The sequence below is a fragment of the Ambystoma mexicanum genome, chromosome 8 (assembly GCF_040938575.1).
Source record: "Ambystoma mexicanum isolate Mex_15411 chromosome 8, UKY_AmexF1_1, whole genome shotgun sequence".
In the NCBI taxonomy this organism is placed as follows: Eukaryota; Metazoa; Chordata; class Amphibia; order Caudata; family Ambystomatidae; genus Ambystoma; species Ambystoma mexicanum.
Window position 1 is genome coordinate 347,680,030 of NC_090929.1, and position 25,890 is coordinate 347,705,919.

The following is a 25,890-nucleotide window of genomic DNA, read 5'->3' on the forward strand; positions in this document are numbered from 1 at the left end:
AGAACAAGGTTCAAATCCCAACCTGGCACCAAAAAAGGTGACGGAGGGAACACACTAGTGAGCCCTTTCAAAAACTGCGAAATTAAAGGAATCTTAAAATAGGAACACTCTTCAGACGAGCGCTTGAATATGGACAGCGCCACCAGGTAACCTTTAATGGTCCCCACTTGCAAGCCCCTGTGGGCCAAAGAAAGCAAAAAAGACAAAACCATGGGAATGTCGCATTCAAAAGGATCCACATTCTGAACTCTGCACCAGTCGCAGAACTTTCTCCAACGGCAACGGTACACAGACTTTGTTGCCGGCCGCCTGGCCAAGAGCAAAACCTCCATCAAGTCTTCAGGGAGGTCCCAATCCTTATACCTGAACCATTCAGAATCCAGGCGTGAAGATTGAGGGATCTGACCTCTGGATGGAGAACCTGACCCCCATCCCGTGAGAGCAGATCGTCTCGGTAGGGAAGACGACGTGGAGGGCAGATGGACAAGTCTAGAAGGTCCGGGTACCACGTCCGCCGGGCCCACGCCGGAGCAATGAGGATCATCCGGGATGACGGGGATTTGAGGAAACGCGTACAGCAGTGGGAATGACCACTCCACCACGAACGCGTCTCCTAAGGCTCCTTTTGGAGGAAATTCCCGCAAGCAAAACCTTTCGCACTTCCGGTTGACACTGGAGGCGAAGAGATCCACTTGAGAGGTCCCCCAAAGGGCGAAGATCTCCAGGAGAATCTCCTGAGCCAGCTCCCACTCGTGAGAGATCGTGCTCTGCCTGCTCAGAGCGTCTGCCGTCTTGTTGTCGTCTCCGGCCAGATGAACTGCTGAGATCGAAACTTCCTGCTGGATGGCCCAGAACTCGAGCTGCATTGCCTCCCTACATAGCGGAAGTGACCCTGCCCCCCCCCCCCTTTTGTTGAGGTAGTGCCTGGCCACTGTGTTGTCCGTCAGAATCAGGACACTCTTCCCGCGCACAGTCGGCAGAAAAGCCTTCAGGGCTAGCCTGACGGCCCTCAGCTCCAACAGATTGATATGGAGTCTGGACTCCGATGGAGACCAACGACCGCTGACTGTCAGCTCGTTGGCATGAGCTCCCCATCCCGTGAGGGATGCGTCCGTCACGATCGTCACCTCCGGCCAGGGCAGCCAAAATGGGGCCCCCTTCATCAGATTGCCCTCGACGGTCCACCACAGAAGGTCCCGGGCTACCGAGGGCGGCACCTGAACAGGGTCCGACATACTGCCGGAGGACTGAGACCACTGGAGCTTGAGTGCCCACTGCAAAGATCTCATCCGCAGACGAGCCTCTGGCACCAGAAGAATGCAGGATGCCATGAGGCCGAGCAGTCTCAAGAACTCGGACGCTGGGAGATTCTGGGCAAACTGAAACTTGTGCACCATCTGCTGAATGTGAAGAGCCCTCATCTGAGGAGGAAAACACTGCCCCAGGGACGTGTCGAGCACTGCTCCGATGTACTGGAGCCGCTGCGTTGGTGTCAAATGGGACTTCTTTAAATTGAGGGAGAAGCCCAGCCTGTGAAGGGAGTGGCAGGTGACGGACAGATGATCCAGGACTTGCTCGGGAGAGCTCCCCCTGATCAACCAATCGTCCAGGTAGCGGTAGACGTGAATCCCCCCTTTCCTGAGATGCGCTGCCACCACCACCATGAGCTTGGTGAAAACCCTCGGGCGGAGGTCAATCCGAACGGCAGGACCCGAAACTGAAAGTGCGAGTCGCCAACCGCGAACCTCAGGTACTTCTTGTGCTTGGGATGGATCGGCACATGGAAGTAAGCATCCTTGAGGTCGAGAGACACCAACCAGTCCTGAAGTTGAAGGGCCTGGAGGACTTGAGAAAGAGTCACCATCTTGAACTTGTCCTTCCTGAGGAGTTTGTTCAAACCGCTTAAGTCCATGATGGGTCTCAATCCCCCGTCTTTCTTTGAAATAAAAAAATAAGGGGAATACCATCCCTTGTTCCTCTCCGCTACAGGCACCAGTTCTATGGCACCTTTCTCCAGCAGGGCTTGAACTTCCTGCGCAAGGAGCGGATCCGGACTCTTCAAAGAGAGGTTCTGTCATGATGCCTACCCCCGGAGCACCAGGACAGGCCCAGCAACCCCGGGAGCAGGCATCATGCCCTCGGGTAAAAGCCCAGCGGCCCCTAATAGGGGCTCTTTGGACTTTGTCCTGGCGCCTTTGGCGCCAGGCTCATGTTGGACATCAGTCCTGGCGCCATAGGCGCCAGGCTCATAAAAGAGGGTGTTTGGTGCACTTACCTGACGCAGACCATGCTGCATGAAGCCTCAAGCCAAATGAGGCTTAGGAGGGACTATTTTATCAAAGGAACTATTTTACTTGGGTGGGGACCGTGGAAGAATACTTACCTGGAACTTCCTCCAAGGCTATTTAAACCACGCCCAGACTGCCACACGTGCTTCGCGTTGCTCTGCATCTAGCAGCTGAACGCTCACCGTGCCTGCTCCTGCATCTTGCCTCCAGCCACGCCCGCCTCGATCTTGGGATACCTGAAAGGAAGGAAGGGAAGAGAAAAGGTGAAAACCAAGAACTTAATCTAATTTCCTACCTGTCTCCGGAATCATCATGCCAGCGATCCTGAAGATAGACATTCTTTAAAAGCATCGCGCTACTTGTAGCAGCGCCGCGCATCACTCACCTGCCTCGTGGGCTCTTCACTATCCACCGCGACCTTCTGGGCATTCCGCCACATCTCTGCACCTGCAGGGGAGAAGAAGAGACAAAAGGTGAGCAGGAGGGACAAATGAGGAAAGCCTGATTTTCCGTCACAAGACTTACCTGGCCATATTTGACGGAACCACTCCTTATTTCGGGTCGGCGCCACTTCTTGGCCTGGTACCGCACCCCGGCCCCTAAGGGGAAAAAAGAAAGACATTACTAGAGGGATTCAAAGACATTTAAAGGGATCATTTTATCAGAAACTCATCTGAGTTTATCTCCGGCAATATCCCTCGAAGTATCACTTCCACTGTGCACCTGAAAATAAGGACAGATCGCAGGTTAAGAAAAGCAAACAAAGAGAAGACTCTACTCTGGAACTTTTTAAACTGCATACTTACGGCATTTCGCCTTCCGAAACCAGTGAAGTAACTGGTCAAATACGCGCCCCTGCACCAGAAGCAGGATGGAGAGCTCATCCATTCAAACATTAAGGTGAGCCTTGATTGGGGATTTCGGAGGTGGTCAGAGAAGAGCAAAGGGGAGGTGGGAAGCAATCACAATACTCTGCAGTCAGTTAATCCCCTTTCTCCACCTACAGAAAGATTTTTCTACGGGCCAGACAAGCCAGATTTGGGGGTCCAGTTCAGTCGGTGTTTCGAATCCTGCACATCACGCTTGAAGAGGTCACAGCAATCCAGACCAGGTCAGCGCCTCCGTGGGAGCCAGGTAAGCGTTACAGGTTCCCTGGTGGATTGTCGTGAGGCCTCTGCCGAAAAGGAAGACAGTAGCCGTGGATTATGATCTCCAGAACCCACACATCCGAAGTAATGGCTTGCCACTCTACAAGATGCTGCGCCTGCCTTCCCCCAACCGGCGAACCATGGGACCTGGCCTCATGACTGAGTGACAGCGGCTGCGGTGTTGCCTGAGGGCAAAGAGGCAACTGCTCGACCGGCCTTGGCAACTCGAGTACCTGTTTCCACCTCTGGCACTCTTACGATGGCCTCTTTGACTGCTAGCTCCTCTCGCTTTACTGAAGGACGAGTAATAGCGAAAGGAACCTCCCCTCCATTCCTGTCCCCTAGGACGAAAAGGCGGAGGTTGGCGAACTGCAGCACCCAACGATTTCGCTGCAGCTTTGGAGGTCTGCAACCTCTCAAGGCTCTTGTCAGCCTTGCCGCCAAAAAGGTGTTCACCGTCAAAAGGCATGTTGAGGAGCCGGGACTGCACATCAGGAGCAAACCCAGACTTCCGCAACCACGCAAACCTGCGCATTACGGTGCTCGCCGCCATGGACCGGCTGACACAATCCGCCAAGTCCAAACCCGACTGAACGGCCTCACACATAGCATCCTTGCCATCCTGAACCATAGCAACGAAACCATCCCGTTCGTCCCCTTCGGGAATTTGATCAGCCGCTAATGCAACATAGTTCCACAGAGTGTGTGTGAAACGAGACAAGGCACATATGGAGTTGGCCGCCTGAAGCGCCATACCCCCCGAAGAAAACACTTTCTTCGCCCAGCCGTCAAAACGTTTGTCGTCCCTCTCCGGAGGGATGGTAGGATACGACGCCTGCTTTGCCGGGGTCGTAGCCGCCTGCACCACCAAACTCTCTGGGGTGGGGTGCCTAGACAAGTAGCAGGGGTCGCTACTGGCTGGACAGTATTTTCGCGACAAAGACTTTCCCACTGCCGGGAGACTCTCCGGAGCAGTCCAAGCCGCCGCCACCCTTCTCTGCAGAGCCATATGAAAAGGCAAAACCGGGTCATTGGGTGGACTGAGATCAAGGATGTACGTGAGATCATCCTGAACGAACTCCCCTGGGGGAGCTGACCAACCCAAGTACTCGGTAACCCGAGACATAAGGTGCCGATATGACGAATCGGCATGAGTGCCAGGCTCCGGCCGACAAAACTCCACCTCCGGAGAGGTGTCCAGTCCACTGGCATCATGCAGTGACTGCCTCAGGTCATCAAACGGACTATGGCCCAAGATAAGGTCATCTGGAACCGTAACCGGAACCAGGCCGCCATCAGAGCCTTCATCACCCTCTGAAATGTACTCCAGGTAGGGAGAGGAAGACCTCTGCGGACCAAAGCAGTGCCGGACCTTAGCCATAGCCTTTTTAGGGGCAAACCCCGTGCCACGGGGCCCCTCCGACACCATCGCCTCGAAAGGCGTCGAGGGCGCCAAACGAGTCGGCGTCGACAGAAAAGGCGTCGAGGGCGCCGAGCGAGTCGGCGGCGACAGAAAAGGCGGCGACGTTGAGCGAATCGGCGTCGACGTCAGCTGCAACGCCTCCAGCATCTGCGGCGTCGACACAGTCCTCGAAGCCGGAGCTCCGAGCGTGTCTCTTGACAACCTGGGCGCCGACGGCGTCAACGACCCCCTCGAAGACGGAACCTCGAGAGAAATCGTCGACGACCTCGGTGCCACAGGCGTCGACGTCTTCTTCGAAGACAGCACAGAATCACGTGGTCTCGAGCGCATTCGAGGACCGGGACCTGGAACGGGCATGGCGAGAACGGCTACCCTTGTCTGAGCGGGACCTCTCCCGCGAGCCGTGCCGACCACCCGAGCCCGAAGGCGTACGGGTGGTGTGTCTCGAACGGTGCCGACCGACCCCACTCGGAGGCGCAGACGGACCGGTGCCCTGCGATTCCAGAATCGCTAGCATCTGCTTCCCGAAGGAAGCCCATTCCTCCGGTGTCGCTTGCATGGAGGGTTAAGCGACCCGCCGACGGGCGGAGTTCTCGGAAGAGGACGGGGAAGGCGACCTATGCCGGCGCTTCCTGGAAGAAGAGGCGGAGGAGTGGCAAGACTGACTCCTGGAAGGAGACCCACCGGACTTCCTACGACGACGCGGAGAGTCACCCCTCGAGTCATCGGTCGAAAGCCCCGCAGACCTCGACTTCCGGGGCTTAGACACCCGGCCTACCGATAGCTTCTTCTTGCGTTCCCGCAAGGCCTTCGCAGTGAGCGACTGGCAGTCGACACAGTTGTCCGTATCGTGGGCCTCCCTGAGGCACCAGAGGCAGGCGTCGTGCGAGTCCGTGACCGACATCTTGGACCCACAGTCCCCGCAGTTCTTGAAGCCCGGATGCCGGGTCGAAGATGAGAAAGACATTGCCACGAACAGGTCTTCACAACCAACCAAACAGGTTCAACGAACCGAGAATAGAAAACAGCAACTCCAACGAGTCGAGGCGTACCGAGATTCACGAAGCGAACACGTTCGCGGAAAAAACAGAACTGAGGCTATGGGCGTTGTGCGTCCTACTTATCACATCGGGTGACGTTGGCCGTCGGAGGAGGTCCTTGGGGACGGCGCATCGACGTCATCGACGCAGAAGCCAAAGATTTTCCGAAGCAGCACAGCTGTGGACATTACCTGTCATAGATATGGAATACGTCGGAGGACCCAATCCCCTCGAAGTTGAGGATGCCAATATTGAAAAAACTCAAGATGAAGTGCTCACCTTACCTGTAAAAGTGGATCTAGGAAAAACCAACTCAAATATATCAGTGAGAGCCCCAAGAAATAAGTCCAAAAGGTCAACAGTTACTCAGAAAGCTATTAAAACAAATGTCAAAACGAGACATTTTTTGAAGATACTGAACGTCGCAAAAGAAAGGGATGACAAAAAAGAGGTAGAGAATGAATGTATTGGTCAACTGTCACAACAAGCTGAGAGTAATAAAGAGAAGGCTACTCCTAGCCTGTTTTACAAACCACTAGATGACCTAGTGGCAGAGAATAGTCTTATGAAGGAGAAAGAAAGGGTCCAATCGCAGTTACCTCCTGATGTTCCAATCTCCTCTGGACAGCTGGAGTCTAGGTTGGGTGGGCTGACTGAGTCTCAAAAGAGAGCGGAGATAAACAAAATTGTGGAATGATACATGGCCAACAGGCAGAAAAAGAATACACAAATTGAAACTGACAAGGGTGCTCACATAAATGTGAGTTATAATCCAACATTGTGTGGCCCTAAACCTATTTTGACAAATTCAGTTGGAAACCTGCCAGATAGTGGAAATTTGAGACAGACTCTGCAATGGAAGAGAAATATAGCAACAATCAAAGATCATACATTCAAATCGAGAGCAGTTGTGCAAAATAACCACCACTGTTTTATATTGGAATGTAGAGATCAACCATTTGTGCAGTTTGACTTAAATCGGTCAAGTGTACTAAACATCTGTAAGGAGATACCACAATTGCGAAACATAACTGCATCAGATATCGACAGAGTTGAGTTCCTGGATGATCAAGATCCCTCCAGATCCCGAATCTCTGTTCGCTCTACTGTAGTGGCTGACATTATGTGGTATTGAAGGGACACTCTTTTCCAAATAGGCTTTAATCTATATAAAGAAGAAATGGAAACAACAAGAGGTGATAGGCTGGGCTCTAGGAAAGGGTCCCCTCGTATTTATGGAGCCACTAACAGTAGACAAAATGATGTGGAAAGTCATCAGGAAGATCAAGCATAACAATCCACAATAAAAGAAAAAATCCAGTTTATATGCTGGAATACACATGGATTTTCCCATCTTATTAACACGCAAAGTACTGAGCTTAATGGTTTTGATATAGTGGTACTGCAAGAAACTTCGTTGGTGGAGGCCCCCATTGTGCTGGCCCAGAGGTAGACCAATGGCAGGTCTCATGATTGCAACAAAGAAAACAAGGGGGTTTAGAGTAAATATGTCACTCACACCATTTATTCAAACCATTTAGCTGATAAGTGATGTACACTCCATCTTAATTATCAACATCTACTGGGGGAGGGCGCACTTGTGACCAGAGTGTTTTTTCGAACATCTTGAGGAAGTTCTCTCGAGGATTGCATTAGAAAAGCACATTGACTATGCGTTAGTTATGGGTGACCTCAATCTCTGCCTTTTGGTAAAAGGTGGAAGAAAACCAACACTGGAAGAACAAAGGTGGTGTAAGATTATGAAAGACATGCAATTAGTGATGGTAAATGGCACAGTGGAGGGCGATACCCCAGCTGCCAGCATGTGGCATAATGGTCCATTCGAAGCCACAATTGACTACATATTTGTGAATGGAACAATGATGAACATGATCCAAACCCTGGACGTAAAATCAAATGGTAAAAGTGACCATAGTCAGCTCTGTTTAACTTGGCAGCTGGAGAGAAGTCAGCATATGAATGCTGCAAAAAATATAGAAGCAATGTAATTGTAAATAACATGAGGAATCGAATAAAATGGTCCAGAACATCTTTGAATGACTTGGATAAACAGCTATATATGCATCCAGGGCAGGATTGCGTGTCATCTATGCAAACATATTTATCTGTAAGAAACACTGTGCAAGGTCATAACTATAAACATACACACATTTTCAATATGGATGTCCAAGTTAAAAAAGCTGAGTTGAGGCCACAGATACGGCTGTTAAAACATTGATCTGTAGAAGAGAAACTGAGTCAAATAAAACATCTACGCACAGTATACAAAAACTGGCAAAGAGGAAGGAAGGCGATGTGCTATCAGAGGGACAGTGAATAAATGTTAAAAAAGATTGCGTCAAAGTCGTCAGCTGAGATTTGGGGTGTTCTAAACAATGTAATGTATAAAGAACAGACATCTGTTCAGATAAACTTCATTGCAGCAAAAACCTGGTGCGATTATTTCCTACAAATATACCAAACTCCAATATCAAATTACCGCCTGGCTATTAAGAGTGGAAATTGGGATCATTCGATACAATTTGATCACAAAGATGTATGATTCTATATCTCGAAACTTAGCTCCTTGCGGGCCCCTGGTCCAGATGGGCTAGATAATAGATAATAGAATGATTAAGGAAAATGCAGGAGTCTGGACTTCAATATTAATGAAGATATTTGAGGAAGTAATGCGCACAGGAGAATTACCTGAATCATGGAGGAAATCCATACTTATCCCGTTTTTTAAGAAAGGGAACAGACTTGATCCAGCATCTTATAGGCCTATTGCCCTCCTGGATTGTCCGGGGAAGACATTTGCTCGTATACTATACTTTGTGAGTTCAATAATTGGTTAAACAAAGAGAAGTTAAGAGATCCATGGCAGACGGGGTTCTTGAAAGGATTAGGTATAAGTATTAACCTATTGGCTATAAATGCGATTAATGCCAACCAATCAAGTAAGAAATTACCTTTGTATGTCGCATTTGTCGACTTTAAAACAGCGTTCAACTCAATCCTAAGAGAACTTCTATTCATGAAATTAATGAAGAATAACTGCCCATGGAATATTCTAAAGTGGATTATTGAATTCCATGAGCGGACATCCCTGCAAATAAGACTAGACAGTGATGGCTCGCTATCTGATCCCATTTGTACATCTGGGGGACTAAAACAAGGGTGTATACTTGCCTCAGAAATGTTCAACTTCTTTATTTTAGACCTGGGTAAGGAATTCATTAAAGTTATAACTGATTCACTGAAAATTGGGCAAAAAGAGATCAAATGGCTGTTATACACATATGACCTCCTTTTGATATCTAAGACGCCTATGGGTCTGCTTAACATGCTACAAGCATTAGAGAAATATGCCAATCACAGTAAAATTACCATAAACATCAGAAAAACATTCAATTTGGTAATCGTAAACAACGAAATAGGAAGCTTGGGTGGCAACTAAATAATCAAGAGATGGAATCGGTGTCTGGCTACACCTATTTAGGTGTAAATAAATATTAACAACAATCCAAGAGACTTACCATATGAAATTACCATGATGTTGAAATGGAACAGCCTAATTTCGCAGTCTCGAATTATTCATGGCAAATATTGTAAATGTACTATTCACCTTTGATAACATACTACAAACAAAAGGCCCTATCTATATTGCTTTATGGAGCAGAAACCAAAGCATGCAAGCCAAACAACTATTGGAATAAAAAAAGAAGGGGCACATTGGAGGAGCCTATTGAAGCTTCCCACATCAACACCTGTAGCCCTAATAAGAAACGAGTTAGGTTTAATATCAATGTACGCCATATATAAATGGAAAGTATGCATGCTTTATAGGAAATGTGCCTTGGATAAACATCAGAATGGGTTGATTACACAGCTGGAAAACTATGTGAGAAAATCAGAGGATAGATTAATCAAGCAATGGAAGTCACAGGCGCAAGAGTTCATGCAGGAAGCGAACATAATGGATGATTTGCTCCTACAACATCCAGATAAGGCAAAGCAAAAAATGTGGGAAATGGACTGGATTAGGACCCGTGAACTGTGTAATAACTATAAATGCTTCAAACAAAATCCCTTTGAGTTAAAATCTTTTGGAAACCCTGAAGCATATCTCTTGAAATCACCAAACGTCATGCATCGGCCAGGACTCTTGCATCTGAGATTAAATCTGTGGAAAACCAGAGAAGTCACAGCGTAATGGTCTAACGATAGCAAACGAACTAACATCTGCCGATTTTGCAACACACAAATAGAATCTCTTGAACACATTATCACTGAATGCTCGGAATCGGAGAGTTTAATAATAATAATAATAATAATAATAATTCTTTAATGTGATACAGGTTGAAAATAAATTCAAACTTTACACATATTACAAACACATCCTAAACATACAACCATATAAGTCAACATCAAATATTAAAACCGTTTCGAAGATCATAGATACATCAGTGTACAATACATATAAAATTTAATAAAAATAAGATAAGATAAGAAAGCAAATGACTAGGCGGTTATTATTCGGGTCCAATTAAGGTCCTAAGCCTAATTTAGTCATTTGCCATATATTATAAAGTGCAATGAATAAGTGCATGTTACATGTGTTGGTACAATAATGCCAGAACGACAGTTCATGAATGGCTGATAGATCATGTACAAATTCGCCCAGAAATTTTATAATCGGCTCTTTCATGGCCTTACATTGCGTCAGAAGATGCCTAGCTGTTTCTAGGCATGATAAAGATTTACAGAGTCGACATGTCCGCTCATTAGCAGGGATATTATTCCAAGCTCCTCTATTGGTTAGGGTAGGCAACTATTCTAGCCGGAACAGAATGATAAATCGTCGGAGTCTTCTGGTAGGGCAGAGATATAAATAGGCCTGAGGTCTCATATACTGATATGTGCGGTATTTCACAAAATTATATGACTTGAGACTACTCAAGTGGGAGAAGTTTTCTAACCAATCCCAGAGTTCTATTTTTTTCTCAAGTGCGTGTAAAGTTTCATTCGATACACAAGTCCCTCTGAAAGTCCAGCCAATGTCAGTGAGGAATTTACTCATATCTTTATACAAAGATAAGGTGGTATTTTTTTTAGTTAATTCCTGCTGAATAACCGACAATAGGGGATTAGAGGAACGTCTTATCTTCAAGTATATCCCAGCTCTTTTTTTTAATACCAACGCTTTTAGCGAAGGTAGGCCCAATTCCAATCTTATTACAGCCATAGGTACCCCCGGGGGAAGTCCCACCATGCGTCTCCAGAACTTGCCTTCGATCACTTGAAGCCACTCTAGCTCAACTGTTAGCAGCGACTCAATACCATATATAACCATAGGGGCAAATACTTGCATATAAAGATGGCGAGTCCCCCATAGCGTGAAGCCACCCTGTTTGTTGGTAAAAGATGAGACTAATGATATTACTTGTAATGCACGTGTGATCCGCCCCTGTTTGCATAGTGTATAATCACCAAGTGGTTCTATTTCCACTCCTAAGTATCGGTAAGAGGGGGCATATAGGATAGAATTTTTGTGTACTACCAATTTTATACGGGTTACCCTTTTCCTGGTAAATCTAAGTACTTTAGTTTTATCCAAATTAATGGACAAACCATTGTTCTTAGCATAATCCCAAAGGATATGAGCCGAGCGCCTAAGGCCACCTATGGTGTTGTCTAGGACTACCAGATCATCGGCATAGGCCAAGACGGGACATAGTGCACCCCCCAATTTTGGTGGGCAGTTGTCTACATCTGTAAGGGCCGCAGGAATGTCGTAAACATACAGGTTAAAAATAAGGGGTGCTGAGACACATCCCTGCTTAACCCCCCTATTTTGAGGCACATTTCGTGTTGTATTTCCCTCTTGGTTGAGTCTAAGGCGCACCGAGGTATCATAATGGAGTAATTTAAGATAGTATAGTAGACCTGATGGACATCTCATTATTTCCAGCTTGGTCCAGAGTCGCTCACGAGGGATGGAATCAAAGGCGGCCTTAAAATCAATAAAGAGGGCATACAACGGGGGCTGCCCTTTAGTAAGCGCTCTAGTGCGTAATATGTCCATTACCAGTAAGTTATAAGATGTAGAAAAATCCCGTCTAAAGCCACATTGGAATCTGCTAAGTATATTAGTATTGTCAACCCATTTTTGCAGCTCAGAAAGTAGTAAAGAGGCAAAGAGTTTCCCTGTGATATCTAACATAGATAGCAGCCTATAGTTATTAGGGTCTGAGCGCCTACCTTTTTTGAAAACTGGGATGAGAATAGCAGTTTGCCAGGACCTGGGAATATTTCCCTGGGCTAGTATCTTGTTAAAGAGTAAGGAGAATAACTCTGCCCAAAATATCGAATTATTTTTGATCACAATATTTGCTAACCCATTAGGGCCAGGGGATCTCGAGGACTTAAGGGAGGCAATTTTATTAAGAATTGCTTCCGGAGAAACGTCAAAAGGGGGAATAGTCGGGGCCTCCTCTATAGGTATAGTCCAGGACTTCTCTTCTTTTGAATTACGATTTAATAGGAACTCTACCCATGTATTCTCATCAATAGGGTTGACTAAAGGGCCTCTGACTTTCCCTCTGTTCTCATTTAGAAGTGCCCAAATGCTACGCGAGTTCCTAGAACAAATCGTGGTTATGAGTCGCTGATCTCTGTTATTTCGCTCTATTCTCTTAATATTTTTGATCTCGGCTCTATATAGAGTTTTAGAGGTTCTTAATTTCTCACGGTACTGGGTTTCAGAAAGGTTCAAGGTTTTTAGGGCACGGATCGCTCTTCTATGTTCTCTCTTAGCATCTCTAATTTTTCTATTGAAGGGGGGTAAAATTCCTCCCGCTTTTAATATGAGGCCCTTTTTGGCAGAAGCATGATAACCTGAGAAACCCGATATCCAGTTTTCAATTTCATTCGTCGTCATATCGTGAAAATCAGGGAGGCCCTGCGTGGTGGTGCATTTGAGAGCTTCAGAAGCCGCTCTGATGTTTTTCTCTGACCATATGATTTTAGTTCCTGGGCAATTAGATTGTATCTCTCCAATATGCACTAGGGGATTGATGGAAATCGGCATAGATATTAGACAGTGCAGCGCAGCATGATCACTCCATCCATTAGGCTTAACCCACATGTCTCTTACTTTGGATTGGATCTCGGGGGTCATAAATATATAGTCCAATGTGCTAAATGCTGATCCGTTTGTCCACGTGTGCTTCCCAGGTCTGTCGCCCAAAGTGCGGCCATTAATCATCGCCAAGTCCCAGCATTCAAACAATTGTAACCACTCAAGTCCTTCGTTCTCCCTCTTACTATGGGTCATCAGGCACTTCTCACTAAGCCCTTGGTTGGTGGATATAAGAGTGTCGTCTGTCATGTGGCAATTAAAATCTCCCACAACAATGATGGCCATATTACGAGTTCTTAATGTCCAAGTGGACAGTATATCCTGTATAGCCTCGTGTAAGGTGTCCCTTGCTACAGCTCCCGGAGGATTATACAGATTAATAAGTAGGAATCTACTACTACCATTTTCAGTGGGATATTCTACTTCCACCACCAGTAACTGATCTTCAGCATTACACTGTATTTTCCGGGACTTCATAGTGTTGGTAACCCCTGTCAACAGGCCACCATAAGGGCGGCCCTTACAGCCTCGTTTCGCAAATGATTGATGTATAGCAAAACCGTCTAACACCAAAGAGTCAATTGACCATGTTTCCTGCAGACAGATATAACTATGTTGCAGTAAAAAGGCAGAAGAGCCGTCTGTCCTCAGAAGATGTGAGAAGCCTCTACAGTTCCATGAGAGTAATGATAAACATCAATGATTTTGCAACAGCTGGGGTAAGGAATCTAACAAGGACTTGAGTGCTAGTTGTACTTCTACCAATAAAGGACTATCTCCAACTCCTGTATTGCACTCATTACTAGCGGATGTGATCCCAACTGGTTCCTCAGAGATAGCTGAGGGATCCCTCTCTTGCGGGTCTACATCAATGTCAATATCCACCGCTCTCAGTTCTTCTTTATAATTTCTCAATAGTTGCACAATATTAAGAAAAGCACAATGTAGGGCAGATACATTAGGATTAGGGCCCGACAGAGGTTCGATGAAGAGAAAATCATCAGATTTCAGAATACGCAGTTGTGGAATATGTTGTAGCCGAGTTAGAAGCTCAGAGCGTGCCAACCAGGAGTTCTTATTCCTAGGATACAGATTCTTGATGAAGCATATGCGATTAGTCTTGATTTCAGGCACTTGCTCCTGCTGTTCCAAGAGAGCATGCTTAGTCTGGTCCTCGGAGGACCGTTTCTCCGGGGCAGGCTCAAGGTCGGAAGACGAGCCTACTTCATCGACAGGCCCTGAGTCCTCTAATACAGTTTCCTCAAGGACCATGCCCTGAGCCTCATCTTCAGGGACTAACCAGTCCGTGAGCAGACCTTTTTTTGTTGCTGCTCGCAGAGCGGCTCTAGTCTGTCTTTTCCTAGCTTTTTTTGAACGAGTTTCAAATATAGGTCCTGGCCCTGTCATAGGGGATGGAGCATGTATAGTGGCTGGCTTATTTTTGAGGGCCTTTCTGGCCATTCTACGTTGTTTGCGCGTGAGGGGAGATTGGGGACGCTGTTCCAAGTCTTGTTCCTCTGCCTCCGAGGGAGTATCTTCGATTAGAATATTATTATGGGGTGTCCCATGCACCGATTCCCTCATCTTCTCGTCAGCTTGTTCTTCCATCGCCTCGGCTATTAGGAGAGCATCCGATAGGTTCGCTTCAGTTTCTTCTCGCAAGATATCCTTCGAGTTTAATGTCGTGGAAATAGAATTGGTGTTGGATAAGATGCGTCCCGTCATCTGTAGTAGTATCTTCAAAGCAAATTGGAGTGAGGCTACAGATGTTTGGAGCTCAGCTAACTGTGTAGCAGTAGATTGAGAACCTGTGCTCTCAGCCGTCTCAAGGTCTGGCACATCCTCCATTGAAGCCATTGCGAGGTTCGGGGAGAGGGATAGACGTTCCCCGCTTCCAGATATATTATGTCTCCCCGCTTCCATATTCACGTTATTTTCTTTCAGGGGAGAGGAAACTTTAGGTGTTATCTGTGGCATGTGCGTCTGCATCCCTCTCTGAATCGTTAAACATAGGTCTAACAGTGAATTATTGTCGATGTCATCGAAGTTAGATGAACTTAGAGAGGTGCCTCCTATATTTGCCGGTTCGGTCGTCTCCTCAATTGTGGTAGATTTGGTCTCAGGGGGGGGGGGTTGACAGGAAAAAACTCCGTAATGGCTCCCTGTACTACAGGTAAGGTATATTTCGAGTTTTTCTTTACTTTGCTTCCCTTTCTGTGGGTCTCCTTTGGTTCTTTTGTAGTAGGGATCCTGTTATTCCGTAAATTATAGGTCGAATGCTGCGCTCTTTTTCCCCGCTGCATTACAGCGTTTTTTATTTCACCCTCTTTCAAATGGGTAAGTGCAAGCAGGCTGAGAGCGCACTGGGAGGTACCGGGTCAAAGGCTGTGGCCTGCAGTCCCCGGCTTATGAACCTCTATTGGTTTCTTATTCAGGGCGTATAAGAGGGTACTTGCAAATATGCGCACTGGGTATCGATCCCCCAGTGCACCCCAACAGGCTCGTGAGTGGAGGCTACCGTTGTGCAGTTGCCTCTGGAGCCCCAGCAAGAAGTTGCACAAGAGGTGTAATCAAAGGCCCACCACCCCCAGCCACCACTCACTCCCCTTTATTTCTGTATTGCCTGCAGGATACAGTGAGGCAGGTCGATCCCTGCACTCACCAAGCGTGAGCACCCACTGGGACGGGGAAGAGAGGTGTGGAAGGGGGGGGGGCTGCCCACCAATATACAATGAGGCAGGTCAGTGCTTGCCCTCCTCACCTCATGGGTGGACAGAGTGCCTCAACCCAGCTCGTCGGGGCTCTTCCCCTGTGCCGCGCTCTCGGAGGGCCTCGCGTCGTCCTTCTGTGAGCACAGAGCGGGGTGCACCAACGCAGTACACGGCTCCTTATTCGCCCTATTGCAGTCCCACAGGAGCCCACAGGAGCCCGGCCCCGTCGCCCAGGCCCGACCCTGTCGCGTTCGCTTCCTTCTTTCGGCTCCTTCTTTCCCCGTCGCGTTCGCTTCCTTCTTTCGGCTCCTTCTTTCGGCTCTGCACTTTCCGTTAGAGGAAAGAACCCTCGCTCTTGCTCGAGCGTCGCAATGCGTGCAATGCGTGTCAAGCCGCACCTCTGCTCGTCAGTAGCAACACGTTCAGAGGCCGCTTCCGACACCGCTAAAGCGCTTCCGATTAAGAATCAAATATTTCAAGAATTTGTTTGAACATATAATACACATGGAAATGAAAGATCTATGGAAATATTTATTTCATGTGTACTCGAGAACAGAGGGCTATGCAACAATGAATTTCTTGAATGAATTGAAATTAGAAAATGATAATCTCGAGATGGGAAGGATTGAAATTATAATGGAATAACTCTAGGTTAAATTACGTTATGATTTATCTACCTCATCTGTAGATTATAGGGTTTTTATTTGCCTTTTGTTCTATCTTCTTTTTTTTTCCTTTCTTCTTTCCGTTGCTGTTTATTTTATGTCAAAGCCAATTGTTTGAAAGATGTAAATGAATGGAATGTATTCAGCAAATGCAGATCGTTTTTTAAGAAGCTTTTGGTTCTGTTATATATATATATATATATATATATATATATGTCTAATTGTAAAAGGAAATTATTTGTTTTGTATTGAAAGGTTGAATTATTTCAGCCAAACCAAAAAAAAATAAAGATTACATGCTGTTCTTGCTATAAGAGAGCTGTTTGACCTCTGAATTCTCAGAAGAAGGCTATGCTGTCTTTCAGAAATTGGCTACGAGGGGACTGTGGGACGCCCCTCTAGGGATTGGTCATTGGAGTCAGACATGGCATGGGGGCACAGGGTGTGTGTGGAGAGGCCGGTGACAAATGTTCTTGCAGTAGAAATCAGGTGGCATCAGGAAGACACGGGTGGGGTGTTGCTTTTAATCAATGTGTATGACCCCCAGGGGTCAAGGTTACCAATGAAATCTTTGGCACCATTATGATTATGGACATAGTAACCAGCTGGTATATGGCTGAAACTGATCTTGTCTTGTTAGCAGGTAACCTCAATGCATATTGTCGGGATTTGGAAAAATCGGCTGCTAATGAATGAGTGAATGCCAAGTGCGCTTTGAAACAGACTAAAAGCAACAAGCAGGGAAAACGGTAGACCAACTTCCTACATGAGTAGGAAATGACAATGTTAAACCGTCGAACTGTGGTCGACGTCCCTGGTGCATTCACTTGGAGGAATGGAAATAAGAAAGCACTGCTTGATTCTTTTTTTTTGCTCCAGGGATTTTATTAAATATGTCAGAAGACTGGAAATAATTCTGACGGTTGACAATGATTACGGCATGCTGTCTTTGTTCACTCAGATGAGTGCTGTGGGGGAATTGAACTCCCTACGGTTGCAGGGGTTGTGAATCAGGGTGGCAATCGAATAAGTTGGTCGGCCCATAACCTATAAATAAAATCAGTAAGTATATGACAAATGATGTGTCTCTTGATGTACAGTCTCTTGGGAAATTAACCATATATAATAATAATAATTTAGCATTTATATAGTGCTACGAACCCTCAGGTATCTGAGCGCTGCTTATTATTACCCACAGTGTGTTGGTGCTCATTTATCGACCTTGGAAGGATGAAAGGCTGAGTTTGGCCCTGCCGGGATTCGAACCTGCGTCAGCAGGCTCTGCACAGATATCAAAGCAAGCGCTCTACTCACTGTGCTATCTGACTGGCTTTGAAGACTGGACTACTCGGTTGATGGACTCATTTGCTGTGGATAAACGTCCTGTCTCCTTTACAGATGGACATGACGGAGTGAATAGCCCTATGACAGGATGATTGTAGCGGCTAAGAGCAGATGTAGACATGAGATACGGGTGACCAATAGAAATCAAAAGGACCCCTGGATTCTGCACCATGACATCAGAAAGATAAAAGAAAAACAATATCGGAAATGGGTTAAGAGACATATATTCTCATTAAAAAACGTCCAGTGGCAACCAATGATACAGGCATTGGTGAGGGGCAATACTAAAAGGACATGGGAAGTCTGTGGTACGTACAATGGATGCTCTGCCCATCGTACAGTTAACCTTATTCCTGCGAGTAAATGGCTGGAATATTCGGACCTTACTTTCCTTGAAGACAGGGATAAACCCGTCGATTGTGGCCCACATCGTGGCCTGCATTTTGAGTTAATATTTGACAGGGGATATAGAAGGTAATAAAGACAATAAAAGTCTGAAACAATCCAGAGTGTCTGGCCCCAATGGCTCCACAGTTGTGGCAAGCTCCACAGTTGTGGTCATCCATCCTGCTTATCCTGTTTAATAAGTAATCTGTAGTGGGGTTTAACTGTGCCCAGTTCCTGGAAATGAGCGATCCTGATCCCAGTAAATAAACGTGGGAGTAGGTGTGTCCCCTTTAATTACTATCTTCTTTCTATGCTTGATGTAATTCCCACCCTCCTGCTCAAAGTGCTGTGGCGATGGGCCGAATCGAGTTGGATACTGGGCCCATTTCAAACAGGATTCAGGAAGTGTTCCTCCAAAGTACATAACATCCTGCTCCTTGAGACTCTGATTGGTAAATCTTTGGAGAGGGGCGCCAGTGCGCTCCATGTGCTCTTTGTCAACTTAAAGGCGGCCTTCGACATTGTGTACTGTGCTAAACTGTGGCAAAAACTCAAAAGGTACAGTATCGATGAGTGGCAGCTTGAAGCTATCATGCAGCTGCATGAATCCACTACAGTGTATGTGCAGTTGGGGAGTGGTGGGGCTGGCACTGCCCAGGTCGGTATTAGCCGTGTGGTCAAGCAAGGATGTGTGCCGGTCCCGCTGCTCTTTAATCTGTATATTGCAGACCTGCCTGGCTACTTGGTGCTGGTAAAAAAACTATCCCCTGGAAAGTAGAAGAGTGCACGTAGACTGGTTGTCCTATGCGGACATCGTCCTGCTGGACCACACTTATGTCGGTCTGCATAGGATGACCATGGCATTGTGCAAGTACCCGGTCGATAATGACCTGGTACTGAACAACTCTAAAACTAAATACATGTGCTAAGGAAACCAGAACAGGAAAAGGGCATTTCTATCTCTGCCCATGTGTAACGTTGAAATGGTCCCAGAGTATAAGTACCTGGGTTTAGAGCTTGGAGTGGGCAAATACGCAGAAGTCATGGATTAACAGAAAAGGAAAGCTAGACTCCTTACCCTGCTGATTAATGATTAAAAGGTTTGCCAACAACTCAGCAGGCTACATTTATGAGGGGATTGTTATGCTCTATAAGCAGAGTTTTTGTCCGGCAGTAGTTTATAGACTAGAGTCATTAGGGATGTCCAACTTTGAATGACTATGTGCGTTGGAGGGGAAATTCCGGAGGTCAATCCTGAATCTGGCCCAAGCAGTTCCTGTGGAAAGGGTGTGGTTGGAGCTTTGGCTTAGGTCTCTTAGATCCCTTGCACTGAGGAAAAAAGGGGCTGTGTATAGAAAGGCGATTAAAGCACCCACTTACCCGCTCCTATCCTTAATGAGCTCAGTAATGATGAGAAAGTAATCGACCAGCAGATTATGTATATGGGTTGACTTTGTGCGTGACATCTTTAGACTTACTAATTGGACTCCCAATTGGTGAGAGGAGCATGGTGGGCTTATGTTGGAATTTGTGCGCAAGTTAGACGCCTGGGATTGGGTTATAGCCTTATGGCGACCCCTAAGGCGTTATCCCAGAACTCATATGTTAAGTTATACGTACATGAAGCCTCAAAATGATCTGGTGAAGTACCCATCTGGAATGGTGAGAAGGTTTTATTTGCTCTTGAGAATTGACCATCTTCCGATATAACCACCCTTGGGCTGCAGTTGGGGATGCCCAGTGAAGCCACTTTTGACGCTTGTGTGGAGATTCTAATACTTTAGAAACAGCCCAACGCGTACTGACAGGATCTAAATCCCTGATAGATCTGAACAGGCATGACTTGAAAGGGTTTGTTCACAATTAAGTTTCCATACAGGAGGATGTGTTTTGGGCATAATGCCTCAACGCAAGGAGCATGCAACTAGTACTTGTTCTGTATGGCATATAGAAGGCCTTCGAAGCCAGACTAGAGTCCAAGGCATGAAGCCAGACATTACATATTATGAGAGTTTGCAATTGTACATTCATTTTAGATTGTAAGTGATTGCTGATGTAATTTGGGTATATCTGCCTGTGTGAGCAATCCTTTTCCGGTTTCTACTTTGTGTGCTTGTATTTTCAATATTCTTTTTTGTCCTGGTTTATGCGAAGAGTTCATTTGGGAACTATTGACACATTAATTTAAAAAATGAAAACAAAAAGGCCCTAAGAGGCACATTCGGTCAAGATGTTTGTGCTAGTTGCATTACCTTTCAGACAGATTGCGTTGCTCTTAATCGCTATAATGTGACAGAGATTAAGAAAAAGAGGTGGTTAAATTGCATTTGACCCATTATTTTTCAGATAGGCGGTTTTACAGGTAGAAATGGTCTCTTAGAAATCTCTTGGATGTGACATAAATGTTGTTAACACACAACGGTGGAACCAGCTTCCCCATCCTGGCAGCCAAACTTTGGAACTCACTCCCCAATGACCTTAGAGCAGAACCTTCCTTCCTGAAATTCAAACACCTTACCAAAGCTTGGCTATCCTCCCAAGACAGCTAATACCAGCTTACTGCCCTACTTGCACTTTGACCTACTTCGCATCCATTATTAACTATCCTGTATATCACTGCCTTATCTATATGCGCTTGAATGTATACTTTGTAAATTTTGTAAAACTTCTTGTAATACTCCTGTAATACTCTGTCACATGCCTTGTCCTGCCTTCATCTTGTTGTAACTAAGTTAAGCGCCCGGTTGCCCCTGGGCCTGGTGCGCTATAGAAATAAATAAAATACTAAAAAATACTAAAATACAGACAATCAGCTACTGGTTATTTGGCAGGCGTAAATGCAATTGGGTGTATATAGTTTTGTCTGCTGAATTGAACATTCATTTGCAAAGGATAAAGATCGGTTCTGTAGCCATATCCAAACATGTTAAAATGCCATAATAGCAAACGCAAAAGCACATGCCACATAAGTGCTTTTACTTGCATGAAAAGGAGCATAAAATGCATTGTCCTTGCAATGCTGTTCAGACTGCCAAGCCACATAACTAGGATATACTTTGCCACATAATTTCAGTAGTCATGGATATACCAAAGGGTCCAAAACAAAGTACAAAAATACATGTATTAATCTATAGCAGAGCGGAGTTCAGAGACGGAAAGTTTATGAAACTACTGCTGTGACATTACCCTACATGGGAACCTTATGCTAAGAAAACACACCAACCACACAAAGTAAAATGCATATGTTATTGGCAAGCACATAAGTGAAAACCACAACATCAACACAAAAGTTACCTGGTTCAAAAAGCTCAGCAGCTTTCTCCCCCTTGTTTCCAGGTTCATCCCCTCCAGTCGCAGGATAACTCTGTCGCCTCACCACTTTACCGGGACCTGCTCCGGATGTTACACTGGCGACAGACACCAGTGGAATCGCTTGGCTTTCCTATAATTATATACAAGCAGAGGTATAATGGCAAATCAAACATATTAGTCAGTCATGGGCACCCTTACATATGTGATACAAGATTTATTGCCTCCAGTTCATCTAAGGCTCTCAACGTATACAAAAGGGCATCTTGGAAACAAATGTAGGGGATAAAATAGTCGTCGTTAAGAAAAAAGGACTGAGCTCAACAACGATTCACTCTGATGCTCTGACTACTCAACGTGATATCTCTCTGCATAAACAGCACTCACTAGGCTTTTAACCACATTTTTTTTCTCCCTAGTGCACAGCAGTCAGGCGAAAGCATGACTAGGGACAAATGAAAGCCACAAAACTGCAAATAAACCAGTCAAGAACATTGAAAAATATAACAGTTTAAAGAAGGCCTTCACCTACTTTCCTTCCTCCTCGTTTTATATGCAAGGAGGAATGCAAGAATGAGATGACCTTTTTTAATCTCTTCTATTTTTCTTGATTGGTGCAAACCTACAAAAGGAAACTCTGCAAGAACGCCTTTACGAAACACGAATACCTGTCAGCCAACAAATTCAAACTAAAATTGATTGGAAAACATGTGTAATAAGGACCATGTTGCAGCCCGACAGATTTCGTTCAATAACATCACTCTTTGCAATGCTGAAGAGGCTGCCGCTCCTCTGGTAGAATGAGCCCGAGGCACAGGCAGGGCCTCCTTGCCTACCTTCTCATACACTCTGTTATGCACAAAACAAGCCATCAAGATGAGGTCTCCTTTGTCACTCCATGGCCCAAACGTGACTATGAAAATGGAATGAAGAGATGATCCTTGTGACAGAACTGGGTTGTTATTGCCACATGAAAACTGTGTGCCCTATTGCAAACTCTCCTCTTACTTGGAAGGGGGGAGGAAAAAACACTGGTAACTCATTTCTTAAAAATAGATATGAACCCTCATAATTTCCTGTGCTTTGGGGGGATCAGCACATGAAAATAAGCGTCCTGGAGATCCAATGACAAAAATCCGTCCTGGCACTGCAAAGCCTGTAACATTTCTCTGTATGTCACCATATTGAACTGGTCGTTCCTCAGGAACTGGTTCACACCCCCCAGGTCCGTAATAGGATCAGTGCCTCGCCACTTTTTAGACTCTAAAAACATACCGGGCTTGCCAACTGGCTGCTTCTTCGGAAACAGGGACTACTTCCACCGCTCCTTTGGCCATCACAACAGCCAGCCCCTCCAGGAGCAAAGGCTCTGGATCCAAGCTCGGAAGCAAGGGGGGTGGGGTATGGTTGGAGGCTTTTGGAGGAACAGGAAACAATAGCCTACATGGACTAGCTGCAGAGACGTCAAAGAGGTGCTGAGGTGGATGACGCAAAGGGTGCGGAGGTCATCAACGACTGACTCTTGGAAGTACCCCTACACCTACCCAGGTAGATCTCCCTCCTCTGCGCCATCTTGGTTGGGGTAATTGCGCAATCCTGTGTGTGAAAGTTGTAAAGATATGGAATCCTCACCCTCCGGAACTATAAACCAAGGTTGATGCCAGGAAAGGCGTTGTGACTGCTAACCCCAAAGACTGCATATGGGCTTTTAAAGCCTAGCCCCATACCATTTACTTCAAAGCAGAGGAATTACATTGCTGATAATTTCTGGCTCTCACCAGCAACAAGATCAACATATGTTTGCTAGGTAAAGTAGCAAAACTGTTTGTCATTGTTCTCCAAGCTCAGGTGGAACTTTAGAAATGCATTACATGTGTACCAGTAAAGACAGACAAATGCTCAGAGGCATTACTAATGAACAGAGTTAAAAATGAAGTCTGGCTGGAAAGGCATGGCAGTATCCTACATAAGACGATCACAGTAACCACATTTCAAAAATGGATGCTCAAAAGGTTGCAGGGCTAAAGTCCTTATGGAGACTTTCAGGAGACGTTCCGGCCCTCACAGGGGATAGCTCAGACAGGAGATTGGTCCAAGCAATCTGCTAACTCGAGTAGCCAATGAAAGTAGAGGGAAGCTTCCAGGCAGGAAGAGAAGGGCTATACAAATCCAGCAGAGAAATTTGACAATAAGAGGTATAGCGGTCAGGTCAGGAAAGCAGGAGCAAAATGCCAGAGAGCAGTGTGTAGCAGCTGAAGGAGGACTTGGAAAAGACTTAAGGAGGGGTGGAGGTGGGAGGTGGGGTTTCCAGAGACATGATGCTAAGGTACATGGAGGCTTAGAAAGGGGTACTGATTGGGTGGGAGTGTGAGAGTGGATGGAGGTAATTTTGGAGGGGGGTCAGGCTGGTTTAGAGAGGGAGAGGAGGGAGGCGAGGGAAGTGTGAGACAGATGGGTGAAGGAGAGCAGAGGCACGGTAGTGTTCATAGGGGTGAGATTTGGCGTAAAGCAGATAGGATTAGGAGGGAGGTGGAGGGTGGAGACAGGACAAGGGAGAGAAAGCGATAAGCCCAGCATCAAGTAAGAAGAAAAAAAGAACGAGGGGGAGATAGAGAGAGAGAGCTAGAAAGGTGGACAGGAGAGAGGCAAGTGAGGAAAAGGTTGTGAGACAGTCAACTGGAGGAAAAGGGCTCCAGGTCAATCAGACTACCCCGCTTGGTCTCCTAAGAAGCCCCTGAAGGAGTAAGAGAGATAAGACCTCAATTGCTAGGCCCTACCGAGGACAGATGTAGACCACAGAGTAGGGGTACCCTAACTATAATGAATTGCCACTGCATTACAACGGGTTTGAGTAGGGAGATTGGGACAGGTAGGTGGGATCACCCTCAAAGGTTGAGGGAAAGGTGTACTTGGATCCCACCCAGACGGTAAGCCCCAACTGCATGTGTGTAATACCATTTTTATTTTAAAAAAACTGAAAATGTATTGGATTTGTCTTATGACTCGTTGAGCACCTTGTCACAACTATTTAATGAAGAGAGTTCCAACATGCATAGGACACTATTTAATTTCCCATAAACACATGCATGCTCCCCTAAAGATTAAAACACCTTACAAGTAAATTCATCCTCTGAAAGACCTTTAATCGATGGGTGACATTCGTGTGTATGCTTGTAAATCAGGCTTTTTACAATATTTAATCAGATTAAGGTTCAGGAACATAGCACAAAGACAAAGAAACCAACGTCTGCCTTTTTCAGTTAGGAACTCCAAAGTACTACATAACCCAACCGAGTTTTAGAATAAAGATTTCCGAGTGCCAGATCATCATATGCAGACAATAAGTGGAAAAGTACTAAGGCGCTGGAAGGAGAAAGAAAGCTCCATAGCATAATCAGGGTGGTCAGGATACAAAGAAGAAAGGCCGGTAAAAGAGAAAACTTTGGAATGGAAGAAACAGATATGGGACAGAGGGTTCCATGTTATTTCAACGACCCAAATCACTTTGTTGTATTTTAAGTAATTACTTAGAATATTTGCTCCGACTTTAATTTTATTTTTATTTTAGGGGCAACCGATACCTCTTCTTCCCCTTCACTACTACCCGTACCCCACCCCCTGTCCACCTCCTTTTAACTCCATAACCCACATCTATCCGTATTTATCAAAGTCATTTCAAAGTAATTACTTTGAAGGAATTGTTGTCATGAAAACAATGGGATACTGTGGCAGAGATGAGACAATCATTGTGAACTCAGGTGGGAGGAGGTGGCTAAAGCAACATCATGATAACTTAACCCAATAACAGTCGTCTTACAACTACAAGTATGCTCTGTGATCCCTCAGTTTACCCCCACCCCCAATGCTGCTCATTAGCAGTTGGGCAAATGGTAATTGTGGAGCAAATAAAGCAAAGCCGCAACTGTACACAAAATTTGGGAGCAAATAACAAAATTCAAGGCGGTGTACCAGAGTCATGCACAGCCAAGTAGCCTGCAAACTCTCCAAAATGCATTCTGTTATTGCATGATTAGTAAACGTCATTTTCTGCTGCTGGTGCACCAAATTCAACTTTGCTGGCTGCCGCACAATAGCAGTAACCCATAAAACCGGCAATGACTTCTAAATCTCTAAATGTTTCTCCTCCTGGCCATAAACCCTACACTCAGGTCTGGGAATCTGTATATCTTGTTGCCTTCCAATTTCAAGGGGTTCACCCTTCCCGCACTACCCAAAGGTTCCGCTCTGATGTCCTCGAGTACCAGGACTTTTTTGCTGCTGTAGACAGCATCACCAGTTGTCTGAGAAGAGGGTAGGTGAAAGTCCTGCTAGATTTGCAGGTTCTCTCATTATCCACCAGACTCAGTAAATGTGAGAGCTGCATTAGAAGGGTGGTACTTCGGTACCCTTTGCTATGTTCCCTGGATTGGG

The 25,890-nt window shown here is 45.9% G+C and overlaps 1 protein-coding gene across 3 annotated transcripts in view; it reads right to left on the bottom strand.

Moving 5' to 3' along the window:
- The window catches only part of PNPLA7 (patatin like phospholipase domain containing 7), a 2,986,886-nt gene that overhangs the window by 2,061,874 nt on the left and 899,122 nt on the right, over window positions 1-25,890 (bottom strand). For all 3 annotated transcript variants that reach the window (XM_069609797.1, XM_069609798.1, XM_069609799.1), the window contains one exon: window positions 21,445-21,592. In XM_069609797.1, the coding sequence (XP_069465898.1) occupies window positions 21,445-21,592 (148 nt within the window). The remainder of the gene's footprint in view (window positions 1-21,444; window positions 21,593-25,890) is intronic.